At 42.0% G+C, this 26,581-nt stretch overlaps 2 protein-coding genes across 2 annotated transcripts; both read right to left on the reverse strand.

Moving 5' to 3' along the window:
- Window positions 1-235: 235 nt before the first annotated feature.
- LOC138955049 (transcription intermediary factor 1-beta-like) lies at window positions 236-11,198 on the reverse strand. The gene is made up of 5 exons (XM_070326763.1): window positions 10,554-11,198; window positions 9,889-10,261; window positions 9,202-9,276; window positions 3,655-3,779; window positions 236-3,220 (listed from the first exon to the last, which is right to left on the reverse strand). The coding sequence occupies exons 1-5, from the start codon at window positions 11,196-11,198 to the stop codon at window positions 3,056-3,058; spliced, it is 1,383 nt and encodes a 460-aa protein (XP_070182864.1). The 3' UTR covers window positions 236-3,055.
- A 7,358-nt stretch (window positions 11,199-18,556) lies between these two features.
- On the reverse strand, window positions 18,557-23,622 carry LOC138955050 (transcription intermediary factor 1-beta-like). Its single transcript, XM_070326764.1, has 4 exons — window positions 22,996-23,622; window positions 22,341-22,702; window positions 20,963-21,037; window positions 18,557-18,725 (listed from the first exon to the last, which is right to left on the reverse strand). Exons 1-4 carry the CDS (start codon window positions 23,620-23,622, stop codon window positions 18,557-18,559), a joined length of 1,233 nt encoding a protein of 410 aa, XP_070182865.1.
- Window positions 23,623-26,581: the final 2,959 nt, after the last annotated feature.

A 26,581-nucleotide genomic window follows, 5' to 3' on the forward strand; every position in this document is an offset into this window, starting at 1 on the left:
ACTGTGTAATATTCAACCACTCTACTATCTCGTAATTGTGGACGTTAAAAACGCTAAAATAAGAAATCAGCCTTTTGTTCTACACCTTTACGTTCGCTGCATGTCTCAATGTTCGATCAATCAATCAATCTTCCATCCATCCAACCATCCATCAATCCAACCATCCATCTATCCATCAGTTGGACTACTCAGGCATTTTATCATTCGTTTTTTGTACCGAATACTCCAAGATTGATTTTCAACAATGCAATTTTATTTCAACAATCTATTTGTCAAAACAAGAATTATCGCTTTTTAGAAAAGCCAGAACAAAGTTGAACAATATAGAGACGCAATACCTATGCTTCCAACGTGATACTACACAATATTGGATAGAAATCACTAATATACTTTCAAAGATTAATCAGCACCTTTAAAAACAATCATGCAACAATCATTTCAACATCTTAATTCCATGATCACAAACTCCATTGTCAAAGAGTAGCAAGCTGTTCCCACAGCGATAGCACAAAACAGCGGATAGAAATCACAAAGTATAGGGGAGACCGGGGCTAGTCCGCCTACTTTTATGCTTTTGGTAGCATAACTGCCGAGTTTGATGAACTAGAAGACTGATTTTTTATTTTACATCAAGACAAATGTGTAGCTGATATCAATGTGCAGACAGTTTTTATGTGCGCATGAACATTAATTTTGTTGTACATACTGCTTTAAGTAGACCTACCCTAAGGTATGCGAACTTGCCCCAACATATTAATACAGTTGCACTGTGTAATATTCAACCACACTACTATCTCGTAATTGTGGACGGTAAAAACGCTAAAATAAGAAATCAGCCTTTTGTTCTACACCTTTACGTTCGCTTCATGTCTCAATGCTCGATCAATCAATCAACCTTCCATCCATCCAACCATCCATCAATCCAACCATCCATCTATCCATCAGTTGCACTACTCAGGCATTTTATCATTCGTTTTGTTCATTGTACCAAACACTCCAAGATTGGTTTTCAACAATACAATTTTATTTCTACAATCTATCTGTCAAAACAAGAATTATCGCCTTTTAGAAAAGCCAGAACAAAGTTGAACAATACAGAGACGCAATACCTGTGCTTCCAACGTGATACTACACAATATTGGATAGAAATCACTAATATACTTTCAAAGATTAATCAGAACTTTTAAAAACAATTATGCAACAATCATTTCAACATCTTAATTCCATGATCACAAACTCCATTGTCAAAGACAGGCAAGCCGTTCCCACAGCGATAGCACAAAACAACGGATAGAAATCACAAAGTATAATTATTATCAAAGATAAGCCAGCAGATTAAAACAAGTATAACCGCGCAAATAGCAGCTAAAAGAAAATACCAATTAACGTCAAGAAAACATTCGTATGCATTAAGTCGCCGCTGGACTGTGTTCTTAATAAGTCTCGTGCAAGCAAACAAGGCAAGGCAAGGCAAGGCAAGGCAAAGGATGTATTCAGGACCCCATTGGGGTACATAAAAAAACAGAACCACAAAAAAAGGGAAAAAAAGGGAGAAAAAAAAGAAATACAAACTGTTTCAACATGTACATAAGCTCATTCCGATAGGAAAAAAGTAAGGATTTCACAACTAAAAAAAATCGAAATTGACGGGTTATGACTAGCCTATAATATGCATGTGTACATATCATTATGGAAACAAAAGAACAACTGACTATACCATTTCAAAATATCAGCTTCAATTAAGATTTCTGTTAAAATACAATTTATAAATTGAATTAAGCTCAACAACACTTTTTTCTTTGTTGTGGAAAACAAAAGTTGGAACATAAGAATTGTAGGAGGCGGTACATGAAAAAGTAGCGACAGCAGGAGGAATGTAAGCAGTGTTGGTGCTGACGACAACGACGACAACAACGACAACGCTGGCAGAAAAATAATAAAAAGTTGTTCGATGATGACGCTGACGATCACGATGTTGATCATTAATTTATAGTAATAATTATGACTGAAAGCGCTAATTTTTATCACGTTCGACAACTTATCCACAAAGTGATCATCATGGTAATAAAAACAAGTCGCGTAAGGCGAAAATACAATATTTAGTCAAGTAGCTGTCGAACTCACAGAATGAAACTGAACGCAATGCGATTTTTCAGCAAGACCGTATACTCGTAGCATCGTCAGTCCACCGCTCATGGCAAAGGCAGTGAAATTGACAAGAAGAGCGGGGTAGTAGTTGCGCTAAGAAGGATAGCACGCTTTTCTGTACCTCTCTTTGTTTTAACTTTCTGAGCGTGTTTTTAATCCAAACATATCATATCTATATGTTTTTGGAATCAGGAACCGACAAGGAATAAGATGAAAGTGTTTTTAAATTGATTTGGACAATTTAATTTTGATAATAATTTTTATATATTTAATTTTCAGAGCTTGTTTTTAATCCGAATATAACATATTTATATGTTTTTGGAATCAGCAAATGATGGAGAATAAGATAAACGTAAATTTGGATCGTTTTATAATTTTTTTTTTTTTTTTACAATTTTCAGATTTTTAATGACCAAAGTCATTAATTAATTTTTAAGCCACCAAGCTGAAATGCAATACCGAAGTCCGGGCTTCGTCGAAGATTACTTGACCAAACTTTCAACCAATTTGGTTGAAAAATGAGGGCGTGACAGTGCCGCCTCAACTTTCACGAAAAGCCGGATATGACGTCATCAAAGACATTTATCCAAAAAATGAAAAAAACGTTCGGGGATTTCATACCCAGGAACTCTCATGTCAAATTTCATAAAGATCGGTCCAGTAGTTTAGTCTGAATCGCTCTACACACACACACAGACACACACACACACACACACACACACGCACACACACACGCACATACACCACGACCCTCGTTTCGATTCCCCCTCGATGTTAAAATATTTAGTCAAAACTTGACTAAATATAAAAACAGCACTTGATACCAAGTGGCATTTCACACTGAACCCATGACGTCAGACAGGCGACGGGACGTGGTGCAGAGTACACAGAGTGCTGGCGGTGTGGATCAGGCCAGGTCCAGGTCATACTGGCAGCCCTCAGCTCCCATACGGTAACAGCCTTCAACTCCCATACGGTAACAGCCTTCACCGCCACAGTCCCACCGAACGTCCACACCGCCTCGTCCTCTCCATGAAGAGACCGACGTCACGGTGCCCGGTCCTCCCCCGTCCTGCACACAGTACACACTGATCACTGCTCTGTTGGGTCACACGTGGGGGTGCCGGTGGTGGGGGTGGGAGGGATATGGAGGAGTTCGGGTGTGCAGGGGGTGGCAGGTTTAAGAGATGGGATAGCGAAAGGAGTACAGAGACCAACATGATGCTCACTCAGGTAATGACGGTAAAACTAGAAGTTAGGGAGATTAACGGATAAGAGGGGTGGAAGGAAGAGGGGGGGGGGAGTAACTGAGGTTGGAACAAGAACGGAAAGGAGGATAAGGGCAGGTAGGAGACAGAAGGGGCGTTCCGAACATAATAATCACCAACATTATATCTTCTTTTAACCCCCCCCCCCCACCCCCTACTTCGCCCTTTGTTTTCATTTTGTTGTCAGGCTGTAGGTGAGACAGAAGCTGTCAGCCAGCTCAGGGACACCAGCACTAACCACATTGTATCGAGGTCCGAATCCAAACCAGTCTTTCCCCCAGTCCGGTCCCCGCCTGACCCTGTCCCCCACCTTCAGGACTGCTGCCAGGTCTGCTCTCCTTGGTTTGGCTCTTGCTGTTTGTCCTGTCAACACACACACACACACACACAGACACACACACACACACACACAGACACACACACACACAGACACACACACACACACATATATATATATATATATATATATATATATATATATATATATATATATATATATATATATATATATATATATATATATAAATATATATGTATAGGTTACAACACGAGTGGTTTTTTTATATGGCTTGTATTTCAGTCAAGACCCAGCGGATGAATATCATCGGGAGACACGAGCCTCTGGCGAGTGGATCTCGATTGATATTCCCGCTGGGTCTTGACTGAAATACAAGCCATATAAAAAACCACGAGTGTTGTAATCTGTATATATCCCATTCTACCATCAAACACAAAGTGTAGACTACTAGGGGCACTGTTGCGATCTGTGGAGTGTAAAACAGTGGTGCCAGCGAGACTTGGCCCTTTTGCAACCTTAAACTAAGTGACCGTCGCTGAAAAAATAAAACGAATGAGTGCATCGATAAGTACGCGGTAACACTACTTTCAGACCATTTAAAAGCTTTAAGTAAAGGTTCATAAGTTGCAAGAAAGTAATGAAGTCGTATAGAAATCAATTTAGTTGAAGCGCACAATTCTTTTGTTTTGCGTTTCAGGTCGGCAGAACGGGCGAAACCGGTTTGGCACCCATTTGGCTTACTCGATTCAGAATCGATTCCACGTTGTTTTTCTCGAACGTATTATTATACAATTAGGCTTATTGACAGAGAAGCAAATTTTAGGGAACAAATATGTAGGTTTAGATTTAACCATTTGCTCCCTATTTGAAATGTATCTACGTGATAAACTGTTTTGCGAGTGTGTTTGCATGGATGAACCTAAACTGGTATGGGTGTGAGGAAAACGGGACCGAGTTGGTGAAGTCGCGAATTGCTGACACCAAGTCTGTCACCGCCGATTGATTGCATTTTGAAGGAATATGACTGGATTACGGAAAAATACACACATGTTAAGTTCTTGGATACCTTCATCGCCAATGTGGACTTACTGCAGGGCCAGGCAAAAGAGTAGACTTGCTCGCAAAATACGTGAAACAGCCGATGTTTGATAACGAAACGAAGCCAAACCAGGTAAGGACGCTTCTCGGTCCCGCTACGCATGTCACCAGACCAGTGTTGTTGCTTTGAGTTTGACTAACACACTCGAAACTGTCATTTAAAACATGAGCCAAATGTGTATTGATTGTGTGATTAGTCTATGTGACAGGGCTTCTATTATCTGTGCTCCCTAGCTTCTGTCAGTTCCCACACCGACACTGCCAGAGAAACTGAAGACGCTGACAGACTCTCACAAACAGTCGTCTGCTACGATGCAAGGGAGGGTACTCGTTTTTTTGTTTTGGTTCGCTAGCATCTGTGTAGGCTATCTTGTAAGTTGAATGTTCGTTTTTTTCGACCTGCATTGCTTTCATAATGAAAGAAACGTTTGTTTATTGCATCCCATACATCAGATCAGTTCCGAGATTCATTTTTGCGTGCAACTGATATGGTTTTCTGAGCCGTCTACGATTTTGGAACTTCATACAAATGTGTCACATTGTTCGGCGCGAGGTCAAAGGTCGGGAGGAAAGTAGTTCTTTGCCCAAATCGGAATCTGCACTATCATATATTTTTTGGAGTCCATGATGTATTTATTGAGCTATAAAAATACAACATATATACCCATACTGAAGTAACAGAGACAAAGAAGCAGCTCATGGGATATATATATATATACATGTATACATGTATATATATACTAGAGGAATACCCGGCTTCGCCGATTTTCATCCACCAGTTTGTGCCCGGGGTCCACCTGAATAATATTTGATGCAGAATATTTACGATATCACAAACAGAACTCTACAATCCACAGGTGTTGCCTTGCGAGCTATAAAGAGCTATAAATATCTCACAACTTCTAAGGCGAACAACTCTGCAGAGTCTGCTGTGAAGGGCGGCGGTAGTCTCCCTGTCACCCCCGCCCCCGTTTGAATGAACCGAACCATGGACCCGCCAAGCTTAGGGTCCCTCCCAGATTCGTGGAATGGGAACAGCACGAAAATGATTCAGTGACCATAATGACATTCCTGATCATATCATGTCGAGTCCCATCCCTGTCGACGACGCCGAATGTAATCGAGTGCCGAAACACCACAATCACCTTTGGAGGCGAAGTCCACTCACACAGGATTGAGACATTTAGAGCTTATCTCTAAGCCCTTTTAAAACTGTTATGGCTTCTCAAAGGAAGGCCAGAACATAGAGACACAGTTAAAATTAATATTAAAAGTCCTACGGTTTTGAGCCATTAAGGACTTGAGTGTTTGTCCGCTTTCAAAAAAAAAATAAAAAAATAAAAAAATTAAAAAATAAAAATAAGGAGAGGAAGGCAGGGGGTGGGGTTGAGTTGATAATGCTCTGTGGAGACATAGAGACACGTTAAAAATAATATTAAAAGTCCTACGGTTTTGAGCCATTAAGGACTTGAGTAGTCGCTTTCAAAACAAAGAAAAAGAAAAAAAAGAAAGAAATAAAAAACAAGGAGAGGAGGGCAGGGGGTGGGGTTGAGATGATAATGCTCTGTGGAATTTGTTAAAATGAAAAGTAGTTAAGATGTTTCTTGGTAAGAATTATAAGTCTGTATTCTATATCTTGAATAACGGGTTTGTAAAATGATTTTTTATTCAAAACGAGTTAAAAAGTGGAACCTTTCAGGATCACCAATAAAAGCAAATAGATGAGCAAGTAAGAGACACGTTAAAATTAATATTAAAAGTCCTACGGTTTTAAGCCATTAAGGACTTGAGTGTTTGTCCGCTTTCAAAAAGAGAGAAGAAAAAGAGAAGAAAAAAAAATAAGGAGAGGAGGGCAGGGGGTGGGGTTGAGTTGATAATGCTCTGTGGAATTTGTTAAAATGGAAAGTAGTTAAGATGTTTCTTGGTAAGAATTATAAGTTTGTATTCCATATCTTGAATAACGGGTTTGTAAAATGATTTTTTTTTTATTCAAAACGAGTTAAAAAGTGGAACCTTTCAGGATCACCAATAAAAGCAAATAGATGAGCAAGTAAGAGGAACACAAATAATAAATCTCAAAATTTTTTAAAAATAAAAGGATTAAGATGTAAGCCACGAAGGCCGTGGTAATAAAAACAATATGTACAGTTTGGCGACTAGTGGGCCTAGGGTGAGGATATGTTGTCTAGAGGGTAGTCGCTAGAATCAGGAGGGATGGCGGGAGCCACTAGTAAGAGACCAAAGCCGCCAGACCACATCACAAACAGAACTGTAAAATCCACAGGTGTTGTCCACACACTCACTCACACACACACACACACACACACACTCACACATACACACACACACACAGAAGCCGTACATATATACAGATAAATCTATAAATATATAGAGATAGATGACAGTGTAATTTTCGCGTGGCTATAAATTGATTCGACCTTTGCACTTTTACAGTGAGGACAATTTAGGGGTGCAAGGACAGCGTTCTGGACAGTGTAGTGACCTTCTAAAAATAGTAACGGAATGGGAATATCCGCGCGCCACACGAAGGAAGGGAGGTAAACGCTGAAAACACTGGAGAAGATAAGGAAGAGTTACTGGTAGTGGATGGAGAAAAAAAAAATCGGTTCAGCGCTGCGCGCTGAGAGCACGTGTTGAAATATCTCATCGACCAGGTTGTTTCCCGGGTGTATGTAAATATGGCCACCAAATTTGAAACAGATCCATCGAGAACCTTGGCCGCGCATCGCGAACAGACACACAGACAGACACAAGTCGTATATATATATAGATATACTAGAGGAATACCCGGCTTCGCCGGGGTGAATCGCTCAAATGCCAGAACATACAGACAGACAAAAGCCGCTAGACCCCATCACAAACAGAACTCTACAATCAACAGGTTTTTTCCCCCACACACACACACAAACACACACACAGAGAAGCCGTATATATATATGCATATCTGTATCTATAAATATATAGAGATAGGTGAGAGTGTATTTTTCGCGTGGCTATAAATTGATTCGACCTTTTCACTTTGACAGTAAGAACAACTTACGGGTGCAAGGGAAGCGTTCTGGACAGCGCAGTGACATTCTAAAAATAGTCACTCTCAGAAACGGGAATTTGGGGTGAACGGCGCAACAGAGACAGACAGCGTGGCGGTTCACCACAATCACCTTTGAAAGGCGAAGTCCTGTCAAACGGGATTGAGAATTTTAGAGCTTATTTCTTAGCCCTATATTATCTACTGTGGCTTCTCACATGCCAGAACATACAGACAGACAAAAGCCGCTAGACCCCATCACAAACAGAACTCTATAATACATAGGTTTTTGCCTACACACACACACAAACACACACACACACAGAGAAGCCGTATATATATATGCATATCTGTATCTATAAATATATAGAGATAGGTGAGAGTGTATTTTTCGCGTGGCTATAAATTGATTCGACCTTTTCACTTTGACAGTAAGAACAACTTACGGGTGCAAGGGAAGCGTTCTGGACAGCGCAGTGACATTCTAAAAATAAATAGTAACTTACAACTGAACGGGAAAGCCACACGAAGGAAGGGAGATAAACGCCAAACACTGGAGAAGATAAGGAAGAGTTACTTATAATGGTGAAATGAACACAAAAACGAACATGAGTTTAGCGCTGCGCGCTGAGAGCACGTGTTGAAATATCTCATCGATGATATTGTGTCCGGGGTGTAGCTGAATACGGTGTCCAAATTTGAAAAAGAACCACCGAGAACTTTGGCGTTGTGATGTGGTGTAGCGGCTATGGTGTGTCGGTATGGGGGCCCGGGTAAGCTGAGGTGGAACCAAAATAGCTGAGGTGGAACCAAAATCGGTTCCGCGCAGCGCGCTGAGAGCACGTGTTGAAATATCTCATCGACCAGGTTGTGTCCAGGGTGTACCTGAATATGATCACCAAATTTGAAACAGATCCATCGAGAACCTTGGCCGCGCATCGCGCACAGACACACAGACACACAGACACACAGACACACACACACACAGACACTAGTCGTATATATATATAGATACACACACATACACATACACAAACACACTCACACACACACACACACACACACACACACACACACACACACACACACACACACACACACACACACACACACGCGCGCGCGCGCACACACACATACACATCAATATCTATAAAGTAAATAATATGGTAAAGCAAACGGATAAAGGTCGACATGAATGATAATCACCGACGAACCAATCAAAACCGCACAGACAAGTCAACAGAAGAAATCTTTCTTAGCTATAGAAGTTTAGCAACAAATCTTTCTGACACGATTGATCCAACCCGTCGTGCGCTGACTGTGTGTACAATGTTCATTACCTGAAGATGGGGCGGTCGTTGTGGCAGTCGCTGATGGTGATGCTGATGCCTGCTGATGTGGCTTTTGTATTTCTCCTGTAAGAAATAATCACATTTTCAGACCCTCAATGGACTGTATAAATCATCATCTAATCTATAAAGCAGATTTCTGTGTGTCTGTCTGTTTGTCTGTCTGTGTGTCTGTGTGTAGGTATGACGCAAAAGGCTCCAAAACAGTAGCACCTATTTTGACGAGAATCACTATGTAGGTTTTGTGCCACTCGAGTCGTGTCATAGGGTATACTTTTGAAAACCCAAACTTGAAAGGAGTCGTTGAAAACGGCGGGATGCAGCAGATACTCTATAAGTAATCAAAGACACTGCATTCACTCAATTGACGAAGCTACTTTAGTCACGCCTTCGTGATTTAGAACTCTTCAAAGTTTAACATGAAAGCGGACAACGGAAAGGAACGACATGTACAAACTATCTCAAAGCGCTACATCGTGTCATCAGACTGCAATGTGTAACGAAGTATTATTGTGAACAAACTCTCTTCATAAGCTGAATCCTGTGATCAGACTGTGATGTAAAACAAAGTATAAGTGAGTCATGTTTTCCGTATCTGTGGGGGATGTTTTAACTTCTGCACTGCGTAACAGCACTGACAAGAGAAACAACAGTCGGAGCACAAAGAAAGGACGTTACCTAGTTCAGACAGATCTGATTTCAGACGGGTCTGCAGCTGGCTGTCAAATACGATGTCACCCACATCCTTGACCATGGCGGTCTTTCCACTCTCTGACTCAAGGTCGTCCAGACGTGACTTCAGCTGATTCAGCATCTGCAGGAGTGCGTCATCAGGGGCTGACGTCACCAGGTGATCGATGTTACTAGAGTTTGACGTCATCGCTGCCCGCGCTTTCTCCATTTCAGCAAGTGACGTCATTGTTGCATCTTCTTCTTTCTGAATGAGGTCATGGACCTGCTGACGTCGCTTCTCACTACACTGCTGAAGGTCATCAAAGACGTCATTCACCTTTTTGTGCATGCCCTTGAACTTCTCCTTGGCAGCCTTCATCTGAAACAATATGACGTGTCAAAAATACAGGTGTTACAGTACTATTGAAACAAAATAGAGACATTGATTTAACGTTCTGCACCCGCAAGTTCATTTTCTCTGTGTTCGTGCATTGCCATTTAAAAAAAAGATGAAAACATAGGACTGACAGGTGATGGGGGTCATGTGAACCGCACGGTAGCTTGGAGACACGTAGACATGTTTGTACTAACACAGACAGCACGGGGGGAAGGGGCGGGAAGGGACAGGTCGTACTGAACAGGACCTACACAATGACGGAGAACAAACACACCTGTTTTGCCAGTCCTGCTGCTTTCTCCTTCAGTCTCTGTGACTGTTGTGTCAGCTCTGTCCTCTTCTCTCTCGCCACGTCTGTGATGGCCTTCACCTCTGGGCAGCTGCGATGATTGGTTGCATCACAAAACATGCAAATGAGCTCTTGGTGGGCGGAGCAGTATAATTTAGCCGGCGTATTGGAGTGGTTGTTACAAGTTGCCTGGCGGTTGGCAGCCAGTTGCTTTGCAGTTAGCTTATTGAGTTGTTCAAGGGTGTGGGTTTTTGACACAGGCAGTTTCTGGTGATGGCTGGTGCATGCCTTGCAGAGTTTGATACTGCAATCAAAGCAGTATGACGTTGCAGTGACGTTATTTTGACACACGTCACAAACGTGGGGACCATTAAGAACTTTGTGACTTTCCACCAGAGCCGCGGTGGCGAAGTCGGTAGGGAGCCAGTCAACCATGGTGGCCAGCTGACCTTGACCTTGCTGTGTGGAGGAGAGAATGGGGGCTCTGCAGAGGGGGCAACCCCCTTCCTTCTGTAGCCAGGACAGAACACAGTCACGGCACGCTAGGTGGTTGCAAGGCAGCAGTTTAGGGTTGGTGAAATCGTCATGGCAGACTGGACACTCTATGTCTCCGCTTGTCACACCGGCCATGATAGCTGTTCTCACACTCTCAGGATTCCCAACTCTCCGGCAAACTTGAACTGAAAGCAGACAGTGGAAAGGAACAATAATCACAGGATAGCACAACGTGGATTTCGTCACGTGTACACTGACAAATAGGACAAAAAAACAGGACAAGATTGACGTTTGGCACCGTTTTTATAACATACAAACACACAAAGAAGATGAACGAAAGGAAAGAAAGAAAGCAGTTCTTTCTAACAAAGTATAGACGAGATGAAGACTTCACTCACACACACTGTTCACGGAGAATGTACAAACTTTATCAAGTCAACATGCACAAAACATAGAGCATGCGACCATGTCCGGCACAAACTGGAAAAAGTGTCTGATCTGTTTAGAGAGTGCACGACATTGATCAGAGGCACTTATGTATGACTAATTTAAAAAAATTATATCATTCTCATGGTGTATCCTTATGCTATGCTAAGTTTCATTTCAAAGAACTTAAAATCATAGTAGCTATGATGCAGCGTTTTTCTATCAAATCCGTCCATGTCCGGCAGACAGTGGAAAAAGTGTCCGATCTGTTTAGAGAGTGCGCGATCTTGATCTTAGTTTTGTTAGATGGGCGCTGTGGCGGGGTAGTAAGACGTGGACCTCTTAATCGGAAGGTCGAGGGTTCGAATCCCGGCCGCGGCCGCCTGGTGGGTTAAGTGTGGAGATTTGTCCGATCTCCCAGGTCAACTTATGTGCAGACCTGCTAGTGGCTTATTCCCCTTCGTGTGTACACGCAAGCACAATATCAAGACCAAGTGGGCACGGAAAAGATCCTGTAATCCATGTCAGAGTTCGGTGGGTTATAGAAACACGAAAATACCCAGCAAGCTTCCTCCGAAAGTGGCGTATGGCTGCCTTAATGGCGGGGTAAAAACGGTCATACACGTAAAATTCCACTCATGCAAAAACACGAGTGTACGTGGGAGTTTCAGCCCACGAACGCAGAAGAAGAAGAAGATCTTATTTTTAATTTTCAATTATTCTCATGGTGTATTATTACCGTATGGCAAGTTTCAATTCCGAGAAATAAAACGTTTAGTATCATGGTGCATATCAGAATAGCAGTGTTATCCTGTAAAATCCGACCATGTCCAACAGAAACAGGAAAAGGTGCCCGCGCGACCTTTCTTAGAGAGCTTGCTCCAAGGTAATCACTTGAGCAATTCTAATGTTTCTATTATTCTCATGTTCTTGGGGCACAACTATGGCTTCTGTTGCTGTGAAACAAATGACTGATTTTTTGTATCTGTGTAAGTGTCATTACAATTACATGTGTTAGCCGCCTGGGCTGTAAGGCAGGATCCATTCGAGTGGATGACTATTTTCTCATTTTCTAGTACAAGATATGTGTAATCTAGTAGTATGTCAAATTGCCTTTGATAGAAAGAAATTATGCACTATATATACGCATCTTAGAAGTTCATTATATGAATATGAATTATTATTTGACAGAAACCCCCCGCTTTCTTCAGATGCATCATAACTAGTGTACCCTTCTTTTCTATGATTGAAAACTTGTCATATCGTTAGAATACACAAGAAAAATCAGTCCTGTACGTGCCTTAGTTCTAGATCGCGAGGTTTCTAAACATGTCGGGCGCTTTTTCACGTTTTTGTCTGACCTGGTCTGATTTGACAGACACAATTCCGCTGCTTTTCTAAGATGCTCATAGCTGATGTACTTTATTATTTCTCGGAACTAAAACTTGGCATGCAGTTAGAAAAAAACATTCAGATTATTAGAAAAGTAACACAATGTGATGTCAATGACTTAGACAAAGGGCGCGCGCTCTCTCAACAGCTCCAGGTGCTCATTCGACAGAAACCTGCTGCTTCTCTATAAGATGCATCATAACTAATGGAATTTTTATTTGATGAAACTCGGCTTACCCTTACAATACACATTTTTTTTAATTTTGTTATACTCAAAAATTCACAGTTAGACATAAGAGTGCTTTAGTTCAAGGTCGCAAGCTCTTTTGAGTTTCTGCCGGACATGTTCGGATTTGACAGAAACCCGCTGCTTTTTTTGAAGATGCATCAAACCTAATGTACCTACTGTTTCTATATTGAATTAAATTTGACACATCGTTAGAATACGAATTAAGAATATCGGATGTGACAGAAATCCGGTGCTTTCTGTTTCGCCGCTCTGTAGCTCTTCGAAAATAAATCATAACTCCTTTATTTGTTTCTTTCTATGACCTAAACCTCGGTACAAAGTAAGTGAGAAAAACATGTGAAGATACTAGATCAACAAAAACATGACATGTCAATGCTTTAGTTTGAGGTCGCGCGTCTTCTAAAATCAAGTCGTGCATGATAGGGGTTGAAATATCATAGAAATCCGGTGCTTTCACTTTTGCTCTTGAGGTCTTCGAAAATGCACAATAACTCTCTTATTTATTTATTTTTTATGGCTTAAAACTCGGTACAACGTGAGAACAAACTGTGAAAATACTAAATCAACAAAAACATGACATGTCGGTGCTTTAGTTTGAGGTCGAGCTTGGTTTAAAAACAAGTCGGGCATGATCGGTTGAAACAGAAATCCGGTGCTTTCCCTTAATCTCTCTAGCTCTTCAAAAATGCTTCATAACTTTAAAAGACACAAACCATACAAAACTATTCAAACCACATTCAGATTATACAGACACAATAGAAAAGGACATAAACCACAGGCTGGCTACCGGCACAGAATAGTAAAACCATAGACTACCTGTGCACAACACAGACTCGATCTATACAGAAGAATACGTATGCAGAAACATTTTGTTGCAGGTTTATTCTCATATTCTTAAATGCACTACATTTCAGCACTGGCTGTATCTGATGTCTTCACTAAATCAGTAAATGGCAAGCGACACTTGAGGTTTGAATATTGAGTTCTTCTCTAAATATTCCTTGACCCTCCACAGTGACGGCCCACAGATACTAACAGCAAGTTAAACGAAAATACCTTATTCATACTACCCGGTCATTATCGTGTCAGTTATTCTCACCTTTGTCATCTTTCATGATCAAGACTCAGTAAACATGTAGATATTGAATTTGATATAGGTAAGCTATTGTGACAGGGGAGGCTACCGCTCCTTTCGCAACGGACTCTGCACCCGAGTTGTTGGCCTTTAAAGTCAACACCTGTGGTTTGTAGAGTTCTGTTTGTGATGGGGTCTGGTGTTTTCCGATTGTCTGTATGTTCATGGAAACCTTCGGGTTTGCATAACAGTTTTTATAGGGCTAGGAAATTAGCCCTAACATTTTCAATCCTGTTTGATTGCACTTCGCTTCCCGAGGTGATCGTAGTGTTTCGGCACACGGTTACACTAGAAACATTGATTTATCAGGAAACTGGAAATCTTCTTACTTTTCGAAGAATGTATTGAAACCGAAAGTAGGAAAAGACAACTAAACTTTACTATATTCCTTTTTCGACGGTTATGTAGACAAACATAACATGGCGGTCTGCCTTTCAGCATACTATTGTTGTTGTCTTCTTCAATACACCACTGTACGGTACCAGTAACATCCCTACCGGCACGGTTGGCCTAGTGGTAACTGGCGTCCGCCCCGTCATCGGGAGGTCGTGGGTTCGAACCCCGGCCGGGTCATACCTAAGACTTTAAAATTGGCAATCTAGTGGCTGCTCCGCCTGACGTCTGGCATTATGGGGTTAGTGCTAGGACTGGTTGGTCCGGTGTCAGAATAATTTGTGACTGGGTGAGACATGAAGCCTGTGCTGCGACTTCTGTCTTGTGTGTGGCGCACGTTACATGTCAAAGGAGCACCGCCCTGATATGGCCCTTCCTTGTCGACTGGGCGTTAAGCAAACAAACAAACAAAAAGTAACATCCCTCTTGTGTTTCGTTCCACTGACCTACATTCAAGAAGATGACATTCTGTTCAGTGCAGTCATACCGAGCGTTCTACCGCTGACAACTGACGGCACACAGTGACACACGCATTACACAAACCAGCGCTGTCGTTTCGATAGTTCGACACACACACACAAATCATCATCACCATTCACTGAACACTGTCCAGACTGTGGTGGTCAAAAGACAGAAAGGGTTACCTGTCAGGTGTCAGCAGGGATGGTTTGATTTGCTCGTTGCACAACACTGTCAACGTGTCATCAATGCAAAATCAATGAGTGATCCATGGGAGGTAAGTCTGTGCAGTCGTGTTGCACTGCGATTATCTGCGGCTGTAGTTCCACAGGCGCCAGACTCAGAGAGAGTAGCTTCGTTCTGTCCTGTCTTATCGATCACTGCACAGCGCAGGGTGGGGGTGGTGTGTGAGAGTGGTGGAGGTGTCAGAGTGAGATGTCATATATTGGTGTCAAAGTGGGAGTGGTGTGCCCGAATAGGTAGAAGTAACATGCCGAATTTCAGTGAATATTCAAAATAATACCGAGTCGGAGATAGCTGATCACGAGAAATGCGAGCTTTAGCAAGAATGCAACATTGATTTTATGGAGTCAGACTGCGAAGCATATTTGCAGTTGTACATTGTTCTTTGTTGAAAAGAATGATGTTTCGAGGAAAAACTCTTCAATTGTTTTAACCAATCACTATTTGGCTCCGTCACAATATGGGAATGCAATGAGGATGGTGCCTTCACAATTCATGTATAAACATGAACACAATGAGGATGGTGCCTTCACAATTCATGTATAAACATGAACACAAAATGAACCGCTTGATGTCGAGGTTTTTTTCAGACACGCGCAGCCCAGCAGAGGAGAGGCCTCACTCACAACACACTTCGGTTTTCGCTCCGCGATCCGCTTCGCGTTGTGAAAACTTTGTGTGTGTGTGTACGTGTGTGTGTATATGTGTGTGTGTGTGTGTGGGAGTGTGTATGTGTGTGTGTGTGTGTGTGTGTGTGTGTGTTTGTGTGTGTGTGTGTGTGTGTGTGTGTGTGTGATGCTTACAACAATTGCTAAAACTGCCTTGCTACCAATAGCATACACCAACCACTCCCTCATACACTCCTTTTGTTCTTTCATTGACATGTACACACACACACACACACACACACACACACACTGACACATACACACACACACACACACACACACACACATACCCTAGTTTCATTCTTTTATGAAAAATCATAGACAAATCAACAACAATTTTCAAAAGCATATTCACAACAACAAAAACAAGAAAAAAAGAGTACTATCAAATAGACCAACTGGGATACTGCTGACCAGTTGTCTCCCCTGACCTACTGTTTGGTCCACTAGGCCAAACACACTTCTCTTTCACTCTGGAACATCTTAATTCCATAATCACAAACTCCATTGTCAAAGACAGGCTAGCCGTTCCCACAGCGATAGCTCAAAACATCGGATAGAAATCACAACATGTATATTATCAAAGACAAGCCAGCATATTAAAACAAGTACAACCGCGCACATTATCAGTAAAACATCCTCATCACAACGTGCGAATTACACTTTCTCAGACTGACCAGCAGCTCAGAAAACAATCACTAAAACGTCAAGAAAACATTAATTGTGTATACATTAGGTCACTGGACTGTGTTCTCTACAGTGTAACACCCTTTAAAGACCCCTGATTTAACACCCACCCCCCCCCCCCCCCCACCCTCTTTAGACCCTGGTTTTCTCATGTTTTCTGTTGATAACCTCTTTTGCATTTACCCCATTTTAAGATCCCCTCCTTTTGAAGACCTGATTTTGACATATTTTTGGAGGTCTTAAAAGGGGGGTTCCACTGTACTAGTATATGTTGTGATCTGCCCCATGAAAAAGACTGGGGAAAGGCCGACAGTATTTGATGGGGTTGTAAGATTGGGGATAGGTTTGCCTGTAGGAAATACAAACCTGATGGTTTCTGATCAAGTTGAACCAGAGACTGTCACGCTGATACATTGTAATTTAAGCTTCAGCGATGAAGATGTTAAAACAATCTTTTGACAGTGTTTTCTTCGCTTCATTGATTCATGTGAATTGACAAAAGTCAAAACAAACTCTCAAACAGATGATTGAAAAAGGACCCAACATACATTATTTTAAATTTAATTTAATTAAATTTAAATACATTGTTTTTGTAAGAACTACATTTTGAAGTAAAATAATGAAGTAAGTAATGAAAAGATCACTGACAACTGGTACAGTCAAACCTGTCTCTAACGACCACCCAAGGGCCAGACCAAAAGTAGTCATTGTCACTGTAGACAGGTGGTCGCTATGGAAAGGTGAATTACATAGACAACAAACGTGTCAGGGATCTTATGGGGTGGTAATATTGGGCAGGTTGTCTTTATCGAGAGGTGGTCATCACCTGGCAGCTAGGTTCGACTGTACATCTGAACAGGATTTCAGTAAATACCAGACTGTAGAAATTCTTCTTCGTTCATTGGCTGAAACTCCCGCGCTCATGTGTATGACTGTTTTTACCCCACCATTCAGGCTTTTTGGGGGGAACTGTAGAAATGCATTACTTGGAGATGTTGAAAAGGAGTGTCAATCGTAAATCTTAAACTCTAAAGCTGGTGGTGCACAGGGTCCCCTCGGTCTGCAGGCGCTCTGTGTCCGCTGCTTGGCTGCTGCCGATGAGTTGTGCTGATTGAAATGGTCCCCCTTGGAACGACCATTTGCATCAATTGCCTTGCAAAACAGTCTTGCTACGATCAAGAACATAAGGAGGCGGTTTGTTTGTTTGTTTGCTTAACGCCCAGTCCACCACGAAGGGTGATATCAGGGCGGTGCTGCTTTGACAAATTTTAACGTGCGCCACACACAAGACAGAAGTCGCAGCACAGGCTTCATGTCTCAACCAGTCACATTATTCTGACACCCGACCAAACAGACCTAGCACTAACCCCATAATGCCAGACGCCAGGCGGAGCAGCCACTAGATTGCCACATTTAAAGTCTTAGGTATGACCCGGCCGGGGTTCGAACCCACGACGGCGGACGCCTTACCACTAGGCCACCGTGTTGCGGTCATAAGGAGGCGGTACAGGAAAACATTAGCGACAGCAGAAGCACATAATGACAACAGGAGGAATGTAGGTGGTGTTGGTGCCGACGACGACGACAACAACAACAACGACGATGACAGAAACATAATGAAAAGTTGTTCGATGATGACGCTGACAATCACGATGATGATAATAGTAATAATTGTGTCTGAAAGCGCTAATCTTTATAACGTTCGACAAGTTATCCACAAAGTGATCATCAGAGTAATGGAAAACAGCATTCGATATCAAGTGGCATTTAACATTGAAACCATGACGTCAGACAGGCGACATGACGTGGTGCAGAGTACACAGAGTGGTGGCGGTGTGGATCAGGCCAGGTCTAGGTCATAGCAGCCCCCAGCTCCCATACGGTACCCGGGGATTTCACTGCCATTGTCCCACCGGACGTCCACATGGCCATGTCCGTACAGTGAAGAGATCGCCGTCACGGTGCCCGGTCCTCCCCCGTCCTGCACACAGTACACACTGCTCACTGCTCTGTTGGGTCACACGTGGGGGTGGTGGGGGTGGGAGGGATATGGAGGAGTTCGGGTGTGCAGGGGGTGGCAGGTTTAAGAGATGAGGTAGCGAAAGAAGAACATACACCAAAGTGATGTTCACTGCTTCTTAGGAAAACAAAAGGGGAGGGGGGTAGCAACGTTAATAATAGGAGTTTGGGTGGATAAGGGGAGAAAAGGAAAAACGTAATGATCACTTCTCTGTCGGTCACAAGTGGTGATGGAAGGAACAGTGGAAGAGTGTGGGCGGAGAGGGGGGGGGGTGTTCGAAAAGAGAAGGTGATGGGAGATGAAGAAACTCATGTGAAACCAAAACAAGTCGCGTAAGGCGAAATTACTACATTTAGTCAAGCTGTCGAACTCACAGAATAAAACTGAACGCACTGCATTTTTTCACCCAGACTCGTAGTTTCGTCAGTCCACCGCTCGTGGCAAAGGCAGTGAAATCGACAAGCCAGAATAGTGCGGTAATGGTCGTGCTGAGCGGGATAGCACGTACGCGCTATTCTGTACCTCTCTTCGTTTTAACTTTCTAAACGTGTTTTTAATCCAAACATATCATATCTATATGTTTTTGGAATCAGAAACCGACAAGGAATAAGATGAAATTATTTTTAAATCGATTTCGGACATTTGATTTTAATCATAATTTTTATATTTTTAATTTTCAGAGCTTGTTTTTAATCCGAATATAACATATTTATATGTTTTTGGAATCAGAAAATGATGAAGAATAAGATGAACGTAATTGTGGATCGTTTTATAAAAATAAAATTTTAATTACAATTTTTAGATTTTTAATGACCAGAGTCATTAATTAATTTGTAAGCCTCCAAGCTGAAATGCAATACCAAAGTCTGGCCTTCGTCGAAGATTGCTTGGCCAACATTTCAATCTTTCTTTCTTTATTTGGTGTTTAACGTCGTTTTCAACCACGAAGGTTATATCGCGACGGGGAAAGGGGAGAGCCACTTGTCAATTGTTTCTTGTTCACAAAAGCATTAATCAAAAATTTGCTCCAGGGGCTTGCAACGAACATTTCAATCAATTTTATTGAAAAATGAGGGTGTGACAGTGCCGCCTCAACTTTTACAAAAGGCCGGATATGACGTCACCAAAGAAATTAATTCAAAACAATGAAAAAACGTCTGGGGATATCATACACAAGAACTCTCATGTACAATTTTATAAAGATCAGTCCACTAGTTTGCTCTGAATCGCTCTACACACACACACACACACACACACACACACACACACACACACACACACACACACACACACACACACACACACACACACACATACACCACGACCCTCGTCTCGATTCCCCCTCTATGTTAAAACATTTAGTCAAAACTTGACTAACTATAAAAAGGGAAGAGGGCAAGGAACTGCTAACTGCTCTGTGGCACACAAGCGGGGGTGGGGGGAATATGAGGGGGCCCGGGGACCAGGGAATGGGCAAGTAGAAAAGCGGAGGGAGGGGATTGGGGGTCGTGTATGGGCTAGCTGACGGAGGGGTGAGAACGGAAAGGAGGAGAAATACAGATACAAGACATGAGGGGCTTTCCTCAAATAATATTAACCAAAATCATGTCTTTCACAAACCCCCCCCCCCCCCCTCCGCCCCTCACCCCTACTTCGCTCTCGGTTTTCGTTTTTTTGCCACTACTGTTTATACGACCGAGTCAGGATGTAGGTGAGACAGACAGCTGTCAGACAGCACAGGGACACTAGCACTTACAGCATTGTCATAACTCCAGTCCGGTCCCCGCCTGACCCTGTCCCCCACCTTCAGGACTGCTGCCAGGTCTGCTCTCCTTGGTTTGGCTGTAGCTGTTTGTCCTGTCAACACACACACACACACACACACACACACACACACACACACACACACACACACACACACACACACACACATAAACACATACACACACATACACACACATACACCGACACACACACACACACACACACACACACACACACACACACACACACACACACACACACACTAATATTTTTAAAGTAAATAATATGGTAAAGCAAACAGACACAGGTCGACATGAATGATAATCACCGACGAACCAATCAAAACTGCACACACAATTCAACCGAAAAAACTTTTCTTTGCTACAGAAGTTAAGCAACAAATCTTTCTGACACGATTAATCCAACCCGTCGTGCGTTGACTGTGTGTACAATGTTCATTACCTGAAGATGGGGTGGTCGTTGTGGCAGTCGCTGATGGTGATGCTGATGCCTGCTGATGTGGCTTTTGTATCTCTCCTGTAAGAAACAATCACACTGTAAGACCCTCAATGGACTGTACAAATCATCATCTAATCTATCACCCCCCGCGGGTTAGGGGGAAGAATTTACCCGATGCTCCCCAGCATGTCGTAAGAGGCGACTAACGGATTCTGTTTCTCTTTTTACCCTTGTTAAGTGTTTCTTGTATAGAATATAGTCAATGTTTGTAAAGATTTTAGTCAAGCAGTATGTAAGAAATGTTAAGTCCTTTGTACTGGAAACTTGCATTCTCCCAGTAAGGTAATATATTGTACTACGTTGCAAGCCCCTGGAGCAAATTTTTGATTAGTGCTTTTGTGAACAAGAAACAATTGACAAGTGGCTCTATCCCATCTCCCCTCTTCCCTCCGTCGCGATATAACCTTGAATGGTTGAAAACGACGTTAAACACCAAATAAAGAAAGAAAGATCTTTTCTATCGATTGAACATTGGATTTCCCTTCTTTGAACCATGTGACGTCAGAGGCCGACAAAACTTTTTTTTTGCGGCCAGTCGAGACTACATAACAGTGCATGTTTGTGTCCGTTCAATCGTAAAAACTAAAAATAATTCTAACCAGAATCGATCGATACATACATGTTATTTGTATTTGTGACCAAAATATGACATTTTACACAGATCGAGACAGTCAGTGTTCCTCCGAGACCGTGCTAGCGGTCGATGTGAACAATGACTGTCTAAATGTCATTTTTGGTCAAAAATACAAATAACGTATAATCTACCAAGCTGGTTTATATGTGTCTGTCTGGTTGTGTGTCTGTCTGATCTGTCTACGTGTCAGTCTGTGGGTATGACGACGAAAGGCTTTGAAACGGCTACACCTATTTTGACGAGAATCACTGTGTATGTTTTGTGCCACCCGAGTCGTGTCATAATGTACTTTTCAAAACCCAAACTGGAGTCGTTAAAGACGGCGGGGTGCAGCAGAGACCCTATCAAAGACTCATTAACACAATTGACGAAGCTGCTTTAGTCACGCCCTCATGATTTAAAACTCTTCAAAGTTTAACATGGAAGCGGACAGCGGAACAGAACGACAGGTACAAACTATCTCCAGGAGCTACATCGTGTCATCAGACTGCGATGTGTAACGAAGTGTTATTGAGTAAAACTCTCTTCATAAGCTGGATCCTGTGATCAGACTGTGATGTAAAACAAAGTAGAATTGTGTCATGTATTCCGTATCTGTGGGGGCTGTTTTAACTTCTGCACTGCGTAACAGCACAGGCAAAAAAAGAACAGTCCGAGCACAAAGAAAGCACGTTACCTAGTTCAGACAGATCTGATTTCAGACGGGTCAGCAGCTGGCTGTCAAATACGATGTCACCCACATCCTTGACCTTGGCAGTCGTTCCACTCTCTGACTCAAGGTCGTCCAGACGTGACTTCAGGTGGTTCAGCATTTGCAGGAGTGCGTCATCAGGGGCTGACGTCACCAGGTGATCGATGTTACTAGAGTTTGACGTCATCGCTGCCCGCGCTTTCTCCATTTCAGCAAGTGACGTCACTGTTGCATCTTCTTCTTTCTGAATGAGATCATGGACCTGCTGACGTCGCTTCTCACTAGACTGCTGAAGGTCATCAAAGACGTCATTCACCTTTTTGTGCATGCCCTTGAACTTCTCCTTGGCAGCCTTCATCTGAAACAATTTGACGTCTCGAAAATACAGGTGTTACGGTACTTTTGAAGCAAAATTTACAGACATTGATTTAACGTTCTGCACTCGCGATTTCATTTTCTTTTTGTTCGTGCATTGCCATTTAAACAAAAAGGAAAACAATCGACTGACAGGTGATGGGGGTCATGTGAACCGCGCGGTAGCTTGGAGACACGTAGACATGTTTGTACTAACACAGACAGCACGGGAGGAAGGGGCGGGAAGGGACAGGTCGTACTGAACAGGACCTGCACAATGACGGAGAACACACACACCTGTTTTGCCAGTCCTGCTGCTATCTCCTTCAGTCTCTGTGACTGTTGTGTCAGCTCTGTCCTCTTCTCTCTCGCCACGTCTGTGATGGCCTTCACCTCTGGGCAGGTGCGATGATTGGTTGTAGCACACAGCATGCACATAAGCTCTTGGTGGGCGGAGCAGTACAGTTCAGCCGGCCTATTGGAGTGGTTGTTACATGTTGCCTGGCGGCTAGCAGCCAATCGCTTTGCAGTTAGTTTATTGAGTTGTTCCAGGGTGTGGTCTTTTGACATGGGAATTTTTTGGTGATAGCTGGTGCATGGCTTACACAGTTTGATACTGCAATCAAAGCAGTATGACGTTGCAGTGACGTTATTTTGACACACATCACAAACCTGGGGACCATTGAGAACTTTGTGACTTTCCACCAGAGCCGCGGTGGCGAAGTCGGTAGTAAGCGAGTCAACTATTGTGGCCAGCTGACCTTGACCTTGCTGTGTGGGGCAACCCCCCTGTCCCCCTTCCTTCTGTAGCCAGGACAGAACACAGTCACGGCACGCTAGGTGGTTGCAAGGCAGCAGTTTGGGGTTGGTGAAATCGTCATGGCAGACTGGACACTCTATGTCTCCGCTTGTCACACCGGCCATGATAGCTGTTCTCACACTCTCAGGATTTCCAACTCTTCGGCAAACTTGAACTGAAAGCAGACAGTGGAAAGGAACAATAAGCACAGGATAGCATAACGTGGATTTCGTCACGTGTACACTGACAAATAAGAATATACTGGATGACAAAACAACATGACACGCTTGATGTTTGGCATTGTTTTATAACAAACAAACAAACAAACAAACAAGAAGAAAGAAAGAAAGACAAGTCGCGTAAGGCGAAAATACAATATTTAGTCAAGTAGCTGTCGAACTCACAGAATGAAACTGAACGCAATGCCATTTTTCAGCAAGACCGTATACTCGTAGCATCGTCAGTCCACCGCTCATGGCAAAGGCAGTGAAATTGACAAGAAGAGCGGGGTAGTAGTTGCGCTAAGAAGGATAGCACGCTTTTCTGTACCTCTCTTTGTTTTAACTTTCTGAGCGTGTTTTTAATCTAAACATATCATATGTATATGTTTTTGGAATCAGGAACCGACAAGGAATAAGGTGAAAGTGTATTTAAATTGATTTGGACAATTTAATTTTGATAATAATTTTAATATATTTAATTTTCAGAGCTTGTTTTTAATCCGAATATAACATATTTATATGTTTTTGGAATCAGCAAATGATGGAGAATAAGATAAACTTAAATTTGGATCGTTTTATAAATTTTTATTTTTTTGTACAATTTTCAGATTTTTAATGACCAAAGTCATTAATTAATTTTTAAGCCACCAAGCTGAAATGCAATACCGAAGTCCGGGCTTCGTCGAAGATTACTTGACCAAAATTTCAACCAATTTGGTTGAAAAATGAGGGCGTGACAGTGCCGCCTCAACTTTCACGAAAAGCCGGATATGACGTCATCAAAGACATTTATCAAAAAAATGAAAAAAACGTTCGGGGATTTCATACCCAGGAACTCTCATGTCAAATTTCATAAAGATCGGTCCAGTAGTTTAGTCTGAATCGCTCTACACACACACACACACACACACACACACGCACAGACACACACACATACACCACACCCTCGTTTCGATTCCCCCTCGATGTTAAAATATTTAGTCAAAACTTGACTAAATATAAAAAGGAACAGAAGCTTTCAAGAAAAATATCAACGATATGCAACACTTCACTCACACATACTGTTCAAGAAGGATGTTTATATTTTTAATTTTCAGAGCTTGTTTTAAATCCAAATATACCATTAACATATTTATGTGTTTTTTTATCAGAAAATGATGAAGAATAAGATGAACGTAAATTTGGATCGTTTTATATAAAAAAGTTTTTTTTACAATTTTCAGATTTTTAATGAGCAAAGTCATTAATAAATTTTAAGCCACCAAACTGAAATGCAATACCAAAGTCCGGCCTTCGTCGAAGATTGCTTGGCCAAAATTTCAATCAATTTGATTGAAAAATGAGGGTGTGACAGTGCCGCCTCAACTTTTACAAAAAGCCGGATATGACGTCATCAAAGACATTTATCGAAAAAAAGAAAAAAAACGTCCGGGGATATCATTCCCAGAAACTCTCATGTCAAATTTCATAAAGATCGGTCCAGTAGTTTAGTCTGAATCGTTCTACACACACACACTGACACACACACACACACACACACACACACACGCACATACACCACGACCCTCGTCTCGATTCCCCCCTCTACGTTAAAACATTTAGTCAAAACTTGACTAAATGTAACAAAAGGATACACACCACAGGCTGGTACAAAAACTGTTAAAACACAGAGTGTGGGCTACATGCAGACCGCAGAATCAATACAGAAGATTAATAAGTATGCTGGTGCATTTTGTTGCTGGTTTATTCTCATATAATTATTTGAATGCGCAACCTTCCAGTGATGGCTGTTTCTGATTCCTTAACTTAATTAGTAAATGGTACGCAACACTTGAGCTTTGGATATTATCCTTCTTTAGACATTCCTGTGCCCTCCAGAATGACAGCTCGTAGATACTGATAAGTGTGTGTTAAATCAAGAAATACCAAAAGACAGTCGAATAAAGAAAAAAAGCTGCAGGAATAGATCCATACATCATTTTGGTCGATAAACAGATATAATAGATAAAGCTGGATATAAAGCAAGTTAAACGGAAATACGTTATTCATACTACCCGGCCAATATCTAGCCAGTTGTACTTACTTTTCTAATCAAGTAATGTGAGTCTAAATACTTTGAAATCGTTTACATCTGTTAGGACTTGGTAGACCTGTTGAGCTTTTGCATTTCATTTCGGTAATCTACAAACGTTGATTTCCCAGGAAACTGGAGACCTTTTTACTTTTCGAAGAATGCATGGAAACCGAAAGTAGGAAAACGGGACTGTCATATTATTCTCTTTTCGAAGGTTATGCAGAGAAAACATAATATAGCGAGCGACCCTTTAAAGCCATATGTACTCGATGACTATACACGCTGATTGCTTTACCAACAGCTGGAGACAGACTAAATTAAGTTCCCTGCAAAATATTGTGGTCTAGGACCCCTTAAATGTTGAGATATTTGAATTTTCATTTTGATCTGGATCGTCCTATTTATAGATTTGGCAACACATGTAACGTTGATGCAAGGGAGAGAACACCGCGGCTTTGTTGACATCCTCACTTTTTCAGAGGCTAGAACAAGCTGTAATGCATGTATTATGGTCCGCGCATGGTGACGTATCGTCATTATATGGTCTTATGGTGCGTTTGACATCGATTGTGGGCAAACTACACTTTGTAAACACGGGAGTGCGTTAGTATGCCTTTAACATACAAATGTTTTTCCATACACAACTGACACTGTACAAGTAACACCTGTCTTGTGTTTCATTCTGCTGACCTACATTCAAGTAGCTGACATCCTGTTTTTTTTTTTGTTTTTTGTTTTTTGTTTTTGTTACCCTCATATACCTCTACTTATTTTTAAGCAAGCCAGTTT

This window comes from Littorina saxatilis, unplaced genomic scaffold (genome assembly GCF_037325665.1).
Source record: "Littorina saxatilis isolate snail1 unplaced genomic scaffold, US_GU_Lsax_2.0 scaffold_87, whole genome shotgun sequence".
Classification (NCBI taxonomy): Eukaryota; Metazoa; Mollusca; class Gastropoda; order Littorinimorpha; family Littorinidae; genus Littorina; species Littorina saxatilis.